Raw genomic sequence first — 16,268 nt, 5'->3', positions numbered from 1 at the left:
CTGTGTGTGGCAAGCTATGAAAGGGGAAGAAAATTCTATAGCAACTGTTGTTAAAAGGACAGATATCTTGTTTGGGCATAGATTGTTTGGTCTGGGTATTAGCTGTCTACTTTTCAGTATGGAGTCCCTACCGGGTTTTGATCGAACTTGTTTTGAAAGTACATTGTAGATCAATATGACAGGGGCCATTTGATGATCTAGTAGTTAACTATCAGTGGAGCGTTCCTCCAAAACTCAGTTTCTAAAGGTACCTGGTTGTATTTGCAGAAATGAGGATGTTATAAGCTTTATGTATGAAAACTTCTAGAGCTATTGGTGTTTATATTGATTCAATAATTTGTTTTTAAATAACATTTTAGAAGGCCTCATATTTACAGTGATAATCTCAAAGATTTGTAAATGTTTTATTTGGAAAACATTTTTATTGTTCAGAGCCTTGAACAAATAACAGAGCTAGGAATTAATTGTATTATTTAATGCCATTTCAGTAAAGTTACAGCAGATACCCTGAGAAAACTTTAGTGTGGAATTTCTACAGGTTTCAACAGATTGTCTTATTTTCATGTGCTGAACAGGTAGGAGCTTTAAACCGACTTAAATTTTTAAAGCAACCTTGCTATCAGTAAGTTCAAGTAACATAGATGACTTTTGGGTGTGAAATTTTTATACATAGATTTAAATAAATTTTCAGCTAAGGAATAGCGTTGGTTATTCGGTCTCTGAACGGTGCTGATAAAGGAACAGATGCACCAATGCAGGAGTGCTTGCTAAGTATCTGAAGCATGCAGCGATTAAAGGAAAGTATTTGGGAAAATATTACAGCCATGCACTAAAAATGTGTGTTGAACTACCATTTCCTGGCGTTCTGTTAGTGGCTCGGGTGGGAGAAGTGCCATCGAGTAAAACTCTCTGAATGCGCTCTCTTCTCAGGCTGCTGTGAAAGGGAGAGCAAGCATTCCTGTTGTCTCTTCTGCTGGGAGATAACCTCTCTTTCTTCTCTTTCATCTTCCTCAACACAACTGTGAAAGTGGCAGTGGAGGCATAACTTAGTTTTAATTTTTCGAAGTAGTATGTTTTGAAAATACTATTTTCTCTCTTTGGTCCTAAATTTAATATTTCATAGTATGTCATGAGCCATCATCTGGTCAGTTCTGCACTCCCACAAAGCCTCTGTATTTCCAGAAATGATTTCTTTGTATGACAACAGCAACTAACATACATACATACATACATAAAAATAGGGAGTTGTTATAATTTGCTGCCTTCACATTTTTTTGGAAGAAGGACAGAACTGAGAAGAGAGTCTGCCCTCAGGAACACTGTGCCTTGTACCACCCTATCTCACTGGAGACTATTTCATTTGTTTTAATGCACTTTGAATTTTCCAAGTAGCTCGGGGTCATCTTCTTAAGACAAGAGTCTTTAGGAGCTCAAGAATAGCTAATGCAAAGTGGGTCAGGAAGGCAGTGCTATTTAAAGTACCGCAAACATTTTAAGCTATTTGGCAGATCCAGCGTGTCCTGCATGCGTACAGCGTTCACCAGTTATCTTGGGATAGGCAGTAGGTGAAGTGACTTGCATGCTTCTCCTGGAGACTTGATCAACACAGCGCAACATACCGTGCTGAGGTGGGTTTGCATCACAGCATTCCCGCTACCCAGTGAAGGAGGAAGGGTTACGTTAGGTAAATGTATAGCTTCTGGCTCTTCCAGTGAGATTTCTTTTCTAAAATCAGATATTCCAGAAAGAAGTAAGGCTGTAAAACTTAAAAACAAGTTAAACTTGAAGCTAAGTACTTCGCTGAGTGGGATTGGGCCTTTGAAAAGAGAGACTTAAAAAGAGGAAAGCTTTTGATAGTATAAGAACAGGTTTTTAAAATGACATCATCGTGTTTTTACTGCAGCATTTCCTTGGATCGTACTTGAACCATTTAAAAACAAAGCGCAGGGTATAAAGAGCAGTTGGGAATGATTTAGAGCTACTCCACCAAACTCACCTAGATCACATGCAGAAAACAGATTGTGATATTCTGGAAGCACCTAACAGCACCGTCAGCCAGAACGATAGGGAAATGTGTGAAGTAGCATGTGCAGTTAAAGTTAAACAGGGTTAGGGGCAGAAAGCTGTGGTGATCACAGGCATGAATAAATTTGTCTTTAAAGTGGCTAACAGCTGAAGCTATTGTGAAGATCAATATAGCAGCTGTCTTGGATCTTTTTTCTTTTGAATGGCAGAGGTGTCTCTTAATCTGTTGTGGGGCTGTACCTTATACGTAGCTTCTGGGTAGCAAAATATTCTGTGGCAGGTTTAAGTGTGGCATTTTGTTGGATTCCAAATTTGCTGTCTTAGGAACAATTACCAAAGGTCTCAAACCTGGTAATTATTTTGATTTTGTAAACTTGGGCGAGAGGCCTTTTAGCTTTATGATGAAATCAGTTTATGTACCTTGATAACTACACAAACTTTGTAATATACCTGTCCAGTTAAGTCAAACAGCTTCAAGTATTTGTCACAAAGTATTGACAAGAACGACACAACTGGAGAGAATGCTCATCAGAAATGTCCAGTGGTCTGTGCACACTGAAGATAGCAAATTTTAAATTAAAGTAGGGAGTAATATAGGGGTCCATTTGAATGTTTATAAATAATCATATTAATATCTTTTATTTTTAAATCAGTGCTGTTTTCACTAATAATTTCTTCAACAAACACTTCATTTTCAGTGGATACTTGTTTATCTTCTTTCATCATCGAAATGCTTTGGTGCAGGGTTTTTGGTAACTATAGGCTATGTGCTTTTCCCTTGTTGAGGAAATACATTTTATTGTATTAAATGTTAATCCCATCTGTTCAGACTTTCATCCATTGTCATCCAGATAATGTTCCAAAAAGTTTCTAGCTTTTGTTTTGTGTAAAAATAAAATAGATGTGTATTTCAATAATTTTCTGTTAAATCAGTAGTATATTTCTTGATCTTCTCATGTTTTGGTTGAATAAATATAAAAATAATTTGGTGCAGATACATGTTTTTGGACTGAATTAGAGTTTTGGTTTACTAGTATTGATGAATTAGCATGCTGGCCAGTCTGAGTAATCCTGAAGAATCATAGAATAGTTTGGGTTGGAAGACACCTTTAGAGGTCTAGTCCAGCCCCCTTGCAATGAAGCAGTGGACCTGCTCTTCCTCAGAATTTCAACCACTTCCTTGAAATTTTTAATGAAGAGTGCTATAAAGGTAACACGAACCAACTGTAAATCGCTTACTTTTTCCTGGCAATGCGTATTTTGTAGACTGACTTCATAAACCAAAGGTTCAATTGCAACATGTATTTTGAGAACTATTTAAATACTGCATGAAGATTTTAGGCTTTTTTTATTGTTTATGACTGTTTAATTGGATGCATGTTTATCAAGATTGCTTGAAAGGATATATTTGTATGTATTGACTCTTAATAAATTTGTAATGGAGGTTTTTCAATAAATCAGCGTATTTGTGTACTCTAGTTACCATCTAACTTCTTCTGTTTAAATTTTTTAGGGAGAGCCTATAACCTTCTGTGAAAACAGTTTTGTGAAGCATCGTTCCAGTACTACTAAGCAGTTCCTGGAAACTGCTGTTAATCTTCAACTGTTTAAACAGGTATGAGAGGGTAAATGACCCATATTTAATGATTTTCTCTTAAAACATATCTATATTTCAATGCATTTTCTTTTCTGTCAGCTTATGACATTCTGGGATAAACTACAAGTTCAAGTCCTTTGTGTACAGACAGTCGTCCCAGTTTTGTTGTATTTTTAAATCTTCAGTTATATTTAAAAGGAGTGATGGTGATGGGGAAACTTAACAGAAAAAAATAACCCCAGGCTGCAGAGCCAGTGCAGCATCTCTTCAGAGCCAGTCAGCAACTCATCTAAACAAGAAGAATCATGGATCTCCCAGCTTGATGGTTGAACTTCATTTTCAGCTCTCTTGGCTCAGGACTAAAGAACCTAAACAACATAGTGCTTAGTTAAATTGTTCTTCAGTGGCTTTTTATTTAAAAACTGGATTCATACTGTAATTGCAGTTTTCTTTGCTAGGCTTTTTGAAGTATGCATACAGAGGATGTTACAAACCTAAGCCATAGGGGTGGCCTGAAGAACATTCTGGCTGATCTGTTAATGCAGATTTTGAACATGAATAGAGAACAAATTGTTGAATGTCTGGCACAGCTCAGTAATAGTTTTATTACCGTCTTTGAAATGAATTTTTTTCTTTGATTTTATTCTGTAACTCTCTTTTCTCCTTTTTCATGACATGACCCCATTGCATCTAAACGGTGTTAAGAAACTTATTACTAGATTTGTAGGAAAACCAAGGAAAATCTGAATGAACTCAGAACACTTACAAAAGTATATATTTGCCTGCAAATACCTGGAATGATTGAGGCATAGGAGTTCATGTTTAAATAATCTGGTGGTAGTCTTTGAAGATATAGTACCATGATAGATAAGGGAAATTCATTATATGTAGAATCTTCTAATTTTCAAATAAGAGTTGGTGTTAATCAGAGGCTAGTGTCTAAAGTAAAGATTTATGCAAGGATGATAGTTTGTAGAGGTCTTGTGAAAATACATTTCTCCTAATTGTATAAAAGTTAAGGAAATACTGATCATAGAATTTGGCTCCTTTAATTTTACTGTCATTTATTTTATGCAATAACAAAGTGTAAATAAAAATATAAAATAATAAAGAAAAAATCTGAAACCTTTTGAAGTATCCAGCATGTATGATTGAAATGGAAAGAAGTAAAGGAGTAAACAGAGTTTACATTTTTTGTATCTCAGTGCAATAAGCTAGCATGAAACTTTCTTAATAGAGAGCTGCCTACGAGCAATGTGTCTAAACTGTTGTCACACTACTACTGCTAAAGCAAGATCTTCAGCTGTAAGAAAAAGGTTCAACTCCACTGAAATGAATGGGCTTGTCAGTGTGGCTCTGTATTTACCCATTACATTTTAATATGTGTTCAATTAAACAGAGTCAGTTTACAGTTTGTTTATAGCTTGGTTGAATTTTATTTCAACTAAAGGAAATAATATATTTTAGAGGATTAGGAAATAGTAACGATTTTGATGATGTGTGTGGTTTAGTAGTAGTAGTAGGTTTTTTTCATTCTTCTAGTTTCTGTTGTGAACGTTACTCCTACTTTTTCAGCTAATCCTCAGCACAGCTGCATCGTCTCCAGTTTTTCCCACTGACAAATGAGCTGTTTTCAAAGTTGCTGGTGTTCAAAAAGACTAAAAATGTATTTTATTCTGTTCTAGAAAATCTTTTAAGCAGAAAATAGTTCTTAGAAGCAGCCTTAAACCTAGACCAAACAGAAAATAGGCATTTTAAATGCACCCTTTTTGCCATAACTGGCAAGTAAGCTTTATTTATGCCATTTTATAAAACTCTTCCTCTCTTTTTTTTTTTTGGTAGGTTTTTAATCATCTCCCCTCTCTGCTACAGTAAAACATGTTAGTTCCTCTAATTTAACCACTATTTTCATTTTGGAAGTTGTAGTATCTTTTCACCAAAGTGCTAGGAAATCACTGTCAGAATAAATTGTGGAATTAATTCTTTGTGTTACTCTCATTCAGATTATTTTAATCTTGATCATCATCTGTTTTTACTTTTGTATTGCACTGTGAAGTGCTTTCTATTAGTGATCTCCCCAAATGCGTTAGCACATGCCAATCTTCTGTACCAAAATCATTAACTAACCTGTAAATAGGATCAGTCCCAACACTTACCCTTAAATACCATGACCAGTGAAACTTCCAGCCTGACACTTTTCCTTTCATTGCAAGCTGTTATCTTCTTTTTGGGCCAGTCCTCATGCAACCTAACGTGCCTGGGTACAGTTCAGCTATCCTGCTTTTCTTTCATCTAAGCTAGTATTTTGAGACATATGCAAGAGGCTTTTCTGTGGTATAGATAAATTACATTTCCTTTATCTAAATTAATGAAAATTAATTGTCAAAGAATCTGTGAGAACCAGTGTTCTGAAAACTCATATATTATACCTTTCCATTTACTCATTTACCTTTTTTCTCCCCAAAATCTATTTGTAACCCTCATGAAATTGCTAAGGGCAAACTGACAGCCCAGCGCATCTCGCAAGCTTTGTTTTTAAAGTAATGGTACTGTTATTCTTCACTTCAACTGTGTTTCCTTTACTTTGATAGACTCGATAAAAACTTTTTTACTTCCAGATATATGTGCTGGTTTCCTTAGAATCGTATAACAGAGGTGAATCTAGCTGAGTTTTTGTTTTTTTTTTTACTGGAGTTTTATTCCTCAGTTATTATAATGTCCATTTCTGTATCTCATTTTCATTAACGCTTATGTTTGTGTTCCCTTACTCAGCATTAGAGTTTTTACTGAAAATTGAGACGGGATAATTTTGGTGGGGACCATGCCTAGACCATCTTTTAGCCTCAAACCATTCTCTTGGACTTAAAAATTATGGAGACATCTTTTAAATCAGGTTGATGACTTCATGTTTTTGGAAGTTGAAAGAACTGCTTATATTGATCTGAAACAGTATACACCAAACTGTTTATGCAAAACATACGTTTTCCAGGAATTCATAGAATTAATTTATGAGTAATCCCTGATGTGGATCACAACTATAGGGACGTGTGAATTTCAGTTTGCTGCAATGCATAGATTTAATTTTAAAAACCCTGGTTATCATTCTTTATATTCTTTATCTTCTTTTATATTCTTAAACTATTAGGATATTTAATAATAGAAAAGTATTTTTCTTAGAAAGAAAATAACTACTATTTATGTATTAAATAATCTTATTTCCTGATTAAATATTCTGTATATGATAGTTTTTATTCAGATTAAATGTTTGCCCTCTTAGACTGTATAGTTATGTTACTACTTTTCTGACTTTTTTTTCCACAGCTTTGATATTTGTACTATTATGTATGTTATTTATATGTTAGCTTTTTCTGAGCCTTAGAAAGGCTCCCCTTTAATTAGGGTAACATGGAATGTAGCTAAAATCTTTATTTCAGGCTGCAAACATAAGCAATTAATAGTTGCATCTTACACGTCAAATAGTTCTGATGAGTGTCCAGGGAAACTATTAATTAATTCTTAGAACTAGCATGAAGCTTCGTGCTACATTATCTCATTAAATAATGTAATTGTATAAGTAATGTAATTTGCAACATTTATTGGGATTTGTTCCTAAAATGGTGGAAAGCGCTAACTAGAAAAATAAGTAATGAATGCAGGATTAGAACTTGAAGAATCATAAGTCTTTGAAAATTATTAATAATGTCAAATTTCATTTACAAGCTTTATGAGTCAATCTCTCTTCTTACACGCTATTGACCTGTTATTGTGTGGAAATCATCTTTATGATGTTTTCTTTGCTTCTACCAACTTTTCGTTTTTAATAATGAGTCAATTGACTTGGAATTTTTACTCCCGCCCTAATAATTGTTTGGATTTAGCTCAAACATCATCTCTCCTCCCACACCCCCCACCCTTTATCACCTGTCCAACAAGATCTTCTGAAGAAGATACGGTCTATACTTTGTTTTTAGAATTCAAAATTATTAAGGATTATGGTAGTTCTTTCTTTAATCGACTTAAAATCCAAGAGCAGCACTGGTATTACTCGTTTTTCATGGAAAGCAGTGGGCAGCCAGGGGCTCTCTGGATCTCAAAGTGAATGCATTTCTTGACATAGCAGGCCCAGATTTTTTGAGAGAATGTGGGTTTGAAAAACGGGAGGAGAAAACCATGAAGTGAATGTGTGATTCCATGTGCTGTTCTCTTCACATAGCAATTTAAGTGCAACCATTAACAGTAAATTACTCAAAAGTAATAACTACTACTACCACTGCTAACACTTATGATTGTCTTTAAATAATATCTCCAATACCTTTTTGCTAACAGTTCTGTTCGCCAGTGTTTACGTTAAATACGCAGTTGGAGTGCTCCTCTAAAACTAAAATTCAGTCAGTGTCTCAGCCTCATACTCGTGATGAGTATGTCCATAAATCTTACGTTAGTTTATAGCATGGAATGAATTAATAACTTTCACAAAAGAGATAATGTCTTACAGTTCAAAGGCTGAGGATGGGAGGGGGTGGTGTTTGGTTTTTTTTTTTCACAGCAGTAGCTAAAGATGCTCTTATCTCTTTTTTTCTTACTGTGAAATAATCCAGTGATCCCATAGTGCTCTGACCATGAACCAACCTATTTGTAAAGAAAGCCAGCTTGGAGTAAAATGAAAAAATAAGCAGGAATTTAGACAAGAAAGAGAAAGAAATGGTTATCTTCGTGCCTGCCTTATTCTTGCTGCCGGAATTTTTGTCCTCTGAGAAAGTAATTTGTTTCACATCACTACTCTGGTCATTGCCAAGCATCAGATTGTCACTGACACTGTTTGGATAATCTGTGGTAAAATATGATAGAGCCAAATGATTAATTTTGGTTAGTTCCTATGTACTGTTTAGTACTGGTGAATAGCTCATAATTCTTGCTAGAAGATGAACTGCGTATAATTGGAAAAGTGCTTTCTCACTTTATCTCTCAGACTTGAGTTAGCCTTTTCAAAACAAAAAGGGAAGGATTGCTTCTTGAAAGAATTTTAAACCTTTAAGAATGTGCTCGTTGTACTTCTTTGAGGCCCAGTAATTCTTGAAAAGAATGTATTCATTCCTTCTGAAAGGTTTAATCATTAATTATCGTTCTTTGCCTTTTTCTGATTTCTGACGTATTTGGATCATTTCAGTCTTTCTGTATATGCTTAAGTGGATGCAAATCCGTGTGCTCATGCAGCTCTAAGCTCTGCATAAGGACAGCTGTTGCAATAATGCACCTGGAGATGCAACTAAGTAAGAGTTAATGGTTAAAGAAAGGGCAAACGGATGGGTTGGAGCCTAAAAATACAGTGGTGTCAACCCTAAACTGTGCTCAGTCAGGTGGAGAGACTTTTAGGGGTCTGCGCTTGGTATCATGCCTCGCTGTTTTGGGACTTCGTGCATCACATTCCCACACACTGAACTGAAATGTCCTTCGAGTCAGCTTGGACACTGCCAGGCAAATCCAACCGTCTGCTACCACCATTTCTGAAGCCAAGCCCCAGCCTTCCTCTGCTGGTCGAGTGTGGGTGGTTTTGCTACAGTTTCCCTTCACGTACTGTCCTTATAGGGTCATTTTTCATGTAAAAGACACTTTCAATGGACCTCAAATAGACATCGTAGTCTATCGTTTCTTTGAACTGGGTGTGGTGAAACATTTCCAGTTGTTCCAAAAGTACTTTCTGTGCACAACAAGTTCTGCTTTGGACCTATTGGCGCATACCCAGAGTGGGATATAGTAGGGAGGTTTGTTTATGTTCTTTTCTTGATGAGACGAAGTAACCTTGCGGTTTGAAAACAGAAAATCAGGGAGTGTCTCGGTGATCTTTATTTGATTATGATTACAAATCCAAAGTTACCATTTCTAAGGAAATTAATTAATATATTTTCATGGCACAAGAAAAGCTTGGAAGCCATTTAAAATATTTCTGAACAAACTGATGTGTAATTTCATTGACTATAAAATTTTGTATTTTATAAATGCGTTATGCGTAAGCCATAGGATGTCTTGAACATCCATATTTCATTGTAATGTACACACTGAAAACTGTAACACTGTATAGCAATAGAAAGTATGTCTTGGTTTTTTTTCAGTTTATTGATGGTCGGCTATCAAAATTAAATGCAGGAAGAGGATTCTGTGATGTTTTTGAAGAAGAAATCACAGCAGGAGGCTTTTGTGGAGGTACAGAATTAATTTGAGTGCACTGATGATGCTTTTTTTGAGCTTTTCAACATGATGATGTTTTCAGGATGTCTTGTAAATTTTAGAAGTCATTAATCTTACTACTTTGTCATTGTATCCATTCATTCTTGGAAAGGTTTTAGCCTTTAACAAATTGCTGCTGAGACACAGATCATTATGTATCTGGTTATGTCAGTATACTAAATGAAGATATGTTGTTTTAATCCAGTAACATAAGTAAATTTCAGTATATAATGAAATATTTCTATGTTATGTACATTTTGACTGCATATTTACATAATGTGTTACATTATTTGTAAACTATTTTAAAAATAATTTTGAAATTCATGCTGCTGAACTTTTTCTAGGTAGTTATGTTTTCCATAAACACTTCTAACTTTTTTCATATCTAATTATTTCTGCAGTGCAGAAATCAGAGTGATTTCCTGAATTTTTAGAGAAATTTGCTTTCTCCAGCAAATGTGTTACTCAAAAAAGGAGGAAAGAAAATTAACATTTGTATATCATCTCAGAAGAAACATTGAAAGTTTACCGTCTTCATAAAAAGAAATATTGTTTCTTGTGTTGTTTCCTTCAGTTATGTTTGCTGACAATCGTTATAACAGTTTTCACATTAACTAGCTTACAAAGTTAACCCATGTAGAGGAGTGGGTGCTGAATCCGTTGCGGAATGTTACAGGATTATTGATTGCTTTCCTTTTAGTCATTTATTAACAGCTATATTGTTATTTTAGGTATCATAATTTCTATCAGAATATAGGAACAAAATGTGCATGACACAGTACGAGTACGTTTTGTGGTCTTTAACGTAGCATAGGAGTTTTTCCCAGTAAATGGAGGTTACATGATTTGAGCAAATCCACTGAGTGACAGCTTTAGACGGTCGTCCTTTGCAAGACTACCCTCACGTGGGCATGTTTACAGCGGGGAGGTTGTGGCCTCAATGGAGAAATCATCAAGTGGTGCAGAGCCATCTTTGCCGTCTGTAAAATACCTTTTTTATGGTCACCGAGTACAGTAAATCTTTTTGTTCAAAATTTTCACCACCTTCTCCTGCCCTCTGTGTCTTGTGCTATGATCTAGCCTGTAATTTTTTTTTTCTTGATTAAAGTGTGGTTAGTTACACAGAGATTTACATCTTTTCTGCCTTTGTAGGGTAACTTAACGCTGCTCTGTGAACAGATTTTAGGCATCGAGCATCCATTATTCAAACAGGTGGTGTCAGTATTCGGAGTTCGTTCACTGACTGCAGTTAGGGGGTCAGGAGGCTGCAATAACACGGCAACAGAAGTTGGATAAAGCCTGTTTCTTGGCTGCGCGCTGGCAGCCCGTGAACCACGTCTCACCTGGCTCTGCTGGGGAGGGCGTGCGCGGCGGCGCCGGCGGTTCTCGCTTGGGTCGCTCCGCATGCTTGCTTTTCAAGTCAGACAAGCTGCATATTGCCGGGCTGTGGACAAATTGCTTAGGGCCCATATTCAGTATTTACATAACTGCTGCCTCATTATCATTACGAAGTGCAGGGCTAACGATATGTATGCGATTGGAGGTGACATTTTGTGACGCTAATGGGGGTAGAACTATGATCTCTTTGCAGAGTTAACTCCCCTCAACTTTATCAGGAGGCACGAGGTTTTAAAAGAACAGGTGAAACCCAGCCTTCAGAAAGTCACAGAAAGTTAGTGTGAGCTACCAGCCGTTAAAAGGACAGGTGGACATATTCTTAGCTGTAGAGACTATAATTTAAAAATTACGGAATCAAGTGGAAAGTGTTTTTTAAGCAATCTCTTTTTTAATTTCCATTTTTCCACATATGTGAGCATAACTAAACCAGCACAGAAAATTAAACTGGAAATTGGAGAAAAAAACAGATTTTTTTTTTTTTTTCCCAATAAAGTGGTCACAACTTACTTCCCTATGACTATATGTGCAAAGAAGTGTCAGCCCCCTTTATTACAGTTTGCACTTTATACTTAACATTTTATTTTCTGTTACATATATTATTCTTTGGACGTACTAGTTCTCGAGAGTTTTATTTAACTTTCAATACAAAAATATAGTGAAGATTGGCTTGGATTTCTTGTAGAATATATCTATTAAAGTAATTTGTAATCAAGTGAATTTTACTACGGCAGTCATTTTTTTGAGTTGGCCTAATATCAGTGGTAGTAGCGTAAAGAAAACTGAAAAAGTGAAAGCCTCTGAACCTCTCTTTTAATAACAATTTATTCTAAGGAATCTGCATTTTCTTGCTAGAGTTTCAGAAGGTTCAGCTGTAGCTGAGGGTCTGCAGTGTTAACGTCGCCTTTTCTGTAGGTTAGCGTTTATCTGTTTTCTCTATTGCCTCCCCTGAAGTCTCCCTACACAACTAGAAGACGGTTAAACTTCTTGGTGATTTTCTGTGGTCTCATTTATTGTCTCTAGTAATTGCTTAAGCCATAAGCTGTGACAGAGGAAGCTCAGATGTTGAAAAAGTGACTGTTAAAGACACCACAAGACAGTTGATATATGAATATTGTTGATAAGAATTTGAAGGTATGAAACGTTATGTTAAAGAAAGTACTTACAGTTCATTGAAATGTCATTAACACACTAACAGTGGTTAAATTTCACCTTATTACCTGTTATACCTTATTAGAGGGAGACAGATGAAAGAAGTAAAAAATGAGTAATTTTTGCTTTAGGTTGCTCTTTGACGTTCTTACTGGAGATAAGATCGTAATGATCATCAGGTTCTTTCCTTTCTCAGCAGGCATTGCTTTCACTTGTGCCATCATTCCTGAGAGTTTGGCTGTCTCAAAATTGCCTGTAAAGAATTTAGTGGAATGGGTGAAAGCGCCTGATATGAGTATGCACAGGTTATTTTTTTCACCTCATTGGGAAACTTGGGAGTACCTTTTACAATGATCCAGTTAGTTCTCAGCCATGTTCTAGGAGAATGTTTTGTCTTTCCACTGGCCAATGCAATAATTCCACCCAGGCCTTAGTCAATGGATTATTGCAAAGCTTAAGAAGTTTTGAGAACTCCTGTTAAAAGCCTGTAATGTCAAGGATGTATCAGTATGGTCCTTTCAAAAAGGATAAACTCCCTGTTTGGAACTTGAGCATTCTTGTCAACGTGAATGTCTTGTCTGGGGCTAGTAACAGCTCACAGTACCAGAGTATTCCAGTGACTGGTGGACTATAGAACTTTCTCAGGGATGAGGGACCCAACCTTTGGTGTTCAGCTGAAGCACCTCTGGGAAATGGCATTCACTTCTTCATCAACCTCTCCTTCGTGGCCACCATAGTGATGTGGTAGTCCTGTGGAAGCCAGTAGCTCTCATTTGCCTTTTAGAGGTTTTCCTTTGTGAAAGAATAATTTAAAAGGATTTTTCTTGCACAGGACTATATAGTTGTGCCACAATCCTTAGACTTTTCCCTCTTTTTTTTTTTTTTTCCTTGGGATGGTACCATCTGCAGTCCACGTAATTTTTGTACCTGAAAGTTTGCCCAGTGGGATCATTATGCTTGAATGCAGTTCATCATATGTTATTCTTTCCTTTGAGTTGGTGTTTTTCTTTTGAGATGTTTTAGCAGTACCTTACTTTATTGTAGTTTTATTTATCTTTCTACTTCATTTGGAATTAAAAACTATGTGTGATGAAAAGATATGCTTTTAGCAAGAAAACAGAAAACATGAAATAAGAGGTACCTAGGTTTTTTTTCTTAGTGTACGCATATTCTTATCTTTACATTCCTTGTCTGTCTGTGGAGAATGAAATTAATGAATAATCCTCTAAGGGAATTTTTTATGCAGATCGTGGGGAGGGTTGAAACATTTAAAATGGTGAATGTATGTTTGATTGTGTTTCATTTTATGTTTATATTTCAGGAAATTCTAGATCTTATCAGCAGTGGATGCATACTGTGAAGGTATAAACTTGGTTAAGTAATTATACTGGCCATCCTGTTCTTTAAATCTTTCTCCTTTTCCTTGCATATATGTAGTGGTAAAAGTTTGTTCATTTGCAAGGGACATATAAGTACATTCTATAATAAATAACATGTCTATGATATATGCAATAATTTTGTGGGGTTTTTCTTGAAGATCTACAAAAACCAAAAGCCAGTAGTCTCGTACACAAAACAAATGCCAAAATGCACAAGGTTTTCCTGTCTGTATAGTCAGGGATTTCCCTGCTTTCTGTATCATGTTACATTCCAGAACTGTGAATTAGGTGTGACAGTACAATTTGATAGGAAGTTTATTACTTCTAGTAGATAGCAATTTCATTAATACGGATTTGTGCAGTTTGGCTAGCAGAAGACCCTTGGTATAACCTTGTTATTCTGCAGGATTAGTAAAATATATTATTTTAGATTAAGAGAATTCTTGTGTGATTAAATGAGATAGTTCCTTCTGTCAGGTCAAAGTGTTTTTAAGTTGCATAATAAATATGATAGGAACACATGAAAAATAGCCATAACTTCTGAATTGATTTTGAAATGGTAACCATGAATTAATAATGGAAATACATCATTCTGTTAGAATGCATTGATAAATGTGTCAGCTCTGATAATGACGTACTGTAACCCTTGTGTAGCTGCAGACAGCAGGTTGGGGAGGAAAGACAGCTGTGGTTATTCTTACCGTTTTAAAAGGAAGACTGTTATTTCTTACAGCACACTGTTTATTTTTCCATGCTATTGTCTTAAGGTTTGACTTAGGTTAAAACGTTACTAAAATATGTTTTTTCTGTATTTCAGAAAGGCGGTGCACTGATCAACACAGCAATGACCAAAGCCACTCCGGCTGTGAAAACAGCATATAAATTTGTAAGATTATCTATTTCAAATAAATATAAAAATACTGCGACTTCCTACAACCTCTCATTCTTCCTGAATACTTAAAGACCTAAGCGTTTTATAAATGTATTGCAGAAAAACCCTTCAGCCTGTACAACGTTTTTAGCTTAATTTGTTTTCTGATATAGCACTAGGATTTAGAGTTGCTTCGGAGCCTTCCAGATAGCTTTTATGTAACAATTCACATTTTCAAAGCATCAGTGTGCTGTTTTTGTTTCAATCATAATACATACTGGAAGCTTATTTGGATAGCATTTAGACATTTGATACACAGCTGTAAACTATTGCTAACCTGGTGACAACATGATTAAAACATGGACTGTGAAAATAGCAATTCTCATTTACGCTAAGGTCCCGTAACGCAACACAGGCACTGCACAGTTAACATGAGTGTAAAACATTTTGTAAACGTTACATTTCTATGTAATATAAATATAGTCTTAGAGCATGTAGTTACGTGGTATATAGTGCTAACGTGAGGTAGAGCTCTTCCCTGCTCAGAAGAGATACAGACAAATGGAGTCCTGGCTTACACAGATGCAATTTCACTTTGGCACTAAGCGCTGCGCTGCTGAAAAGGTGCGGTAAAGCATCAGTAACGTGTGCAGCAAGCCTCTTCTTCCTCTGCTTTTTTAAAGATGATACTTGAATACCCGTGTTTAACTGGATTTTATGTTTATACTTGTGAGCTTAAAAGATCTTGTTTTCAAAGACTGCCTGACCAATAAAGCACGTGAAATTATACGGTGTGCAGTATGGAAAAACAGCAATAGTGTAAAATGAAGTGGGAGGTATTTTAAGGTTTCATTTCTAATATATGGGAAAAGACTTTCGGCTTCCTTCTTGCTTTTTCAAATGTTTCACTAGTTGGATGCATAATAAGTAGTCCTGAATAAATCAGTACATCAGTCTAAGCTAGTGTATTTTAAGTGAAGTTTTCAAACAGAATTTTTAATTTTACATCAGTTGAAAAACATAGCAGTCGTGGAGAGAAACAGGTAAATAAATTAAATATACTTCATATTCATGGACTCATTTATAATTTAAAAAATGATTCATTAGCACGTTATCTGCAAATTATTCTTCTGCAGTTTGCACTAGCTTAGACTGTAGTTACATGATCTTCTCCCAGCCTTCAATTTTGATAATTATGTCCTTGATAATAAAGGTTCTTCAAAGTGAACTTGCGTGTATGCCAGGAAACACTGGTAAATTTTGTGAGGAACTGTGTGTATAAGGTAGTCATATTTATACCCCATTTAATTTCTTATGCTGTTGCCCTTTATGGAGCCTACTGTGAGAGAAATGAAATATGCATTTCTTAATTGCTAGATAACTTGATTGGTAGCCTTGAGTAATGTGCTTGGTGCCATCCGTCAGAGTTAGAACAAAGCACTCCAAAATTCATCCAAATGCTGTGAGCATGATCTGGAAAGTTAAAGTGACTCTCACATCAGCATCTGCTACGTGGCACCCCATTGTGCTGTTATTGAGCTTATAGATGTATGATTTAAGGATCAAAAAGACTCTGACCTCTTGAGTCAAGAAAATAATTTTCTTTTTCCAAATTTCCATGTAT

The 16,268-nt window shown here is 35.8% G+C and overlaps 1 protein-coding gene across 1 annotated transcript in view; it reads left to right on the top strand.

Annotated features, from left to right (window-relative positions):
- Nucleotides 1–16,268, top strand: part of LOC104619873 (DENN domain-containing protein 1A-like) — a 59,643-nt gene that overhangs the window by 24,429 nt on the left and 18,946 nt on the right. The window contains exons 6-9 of the mRNA XM_010285907.1: nt 3,539–3,640; nt 9,733–9,823; nt 13,716–13,756; nt 14,591–14,659. Coding sequence (XP_010284209.1) covers nt 3,539–3,640; nt 9,733–9,823; nt 13,716–13,756; nt 14,591–14,659 — 303 coding nt within the window. The remainder of the gene's footprint in view (nt 1–3,538; nt 3,641–9,732; nt 9,824–13,715; nt 13,757–14,590; nt 14,660–16,268) is intronic.

The sequence above is a fragment of the Phaethon lepturus genome, unplaced genomic scaffold, assembly GCF_000687285.1.
Source record: "Phaethon lepturus isolate BGI_N335 unplaced genomic scaffold, ASM68728v1 scaffold16204, whole genome shotgun sequence".
NCBI classification, from domain to species: domain Eukaryota; kingdom Metazoa; phylum Chordata; class Aves; order Phaethontiformes; family Phaethontidae; genus Phaethon; species Phaethon lepturus.
The sequence above is the reverse complement of the archived record's forward strand: the minus strand, read 5'-3'. Positions and strand labels throughout refer to the sequence as shown.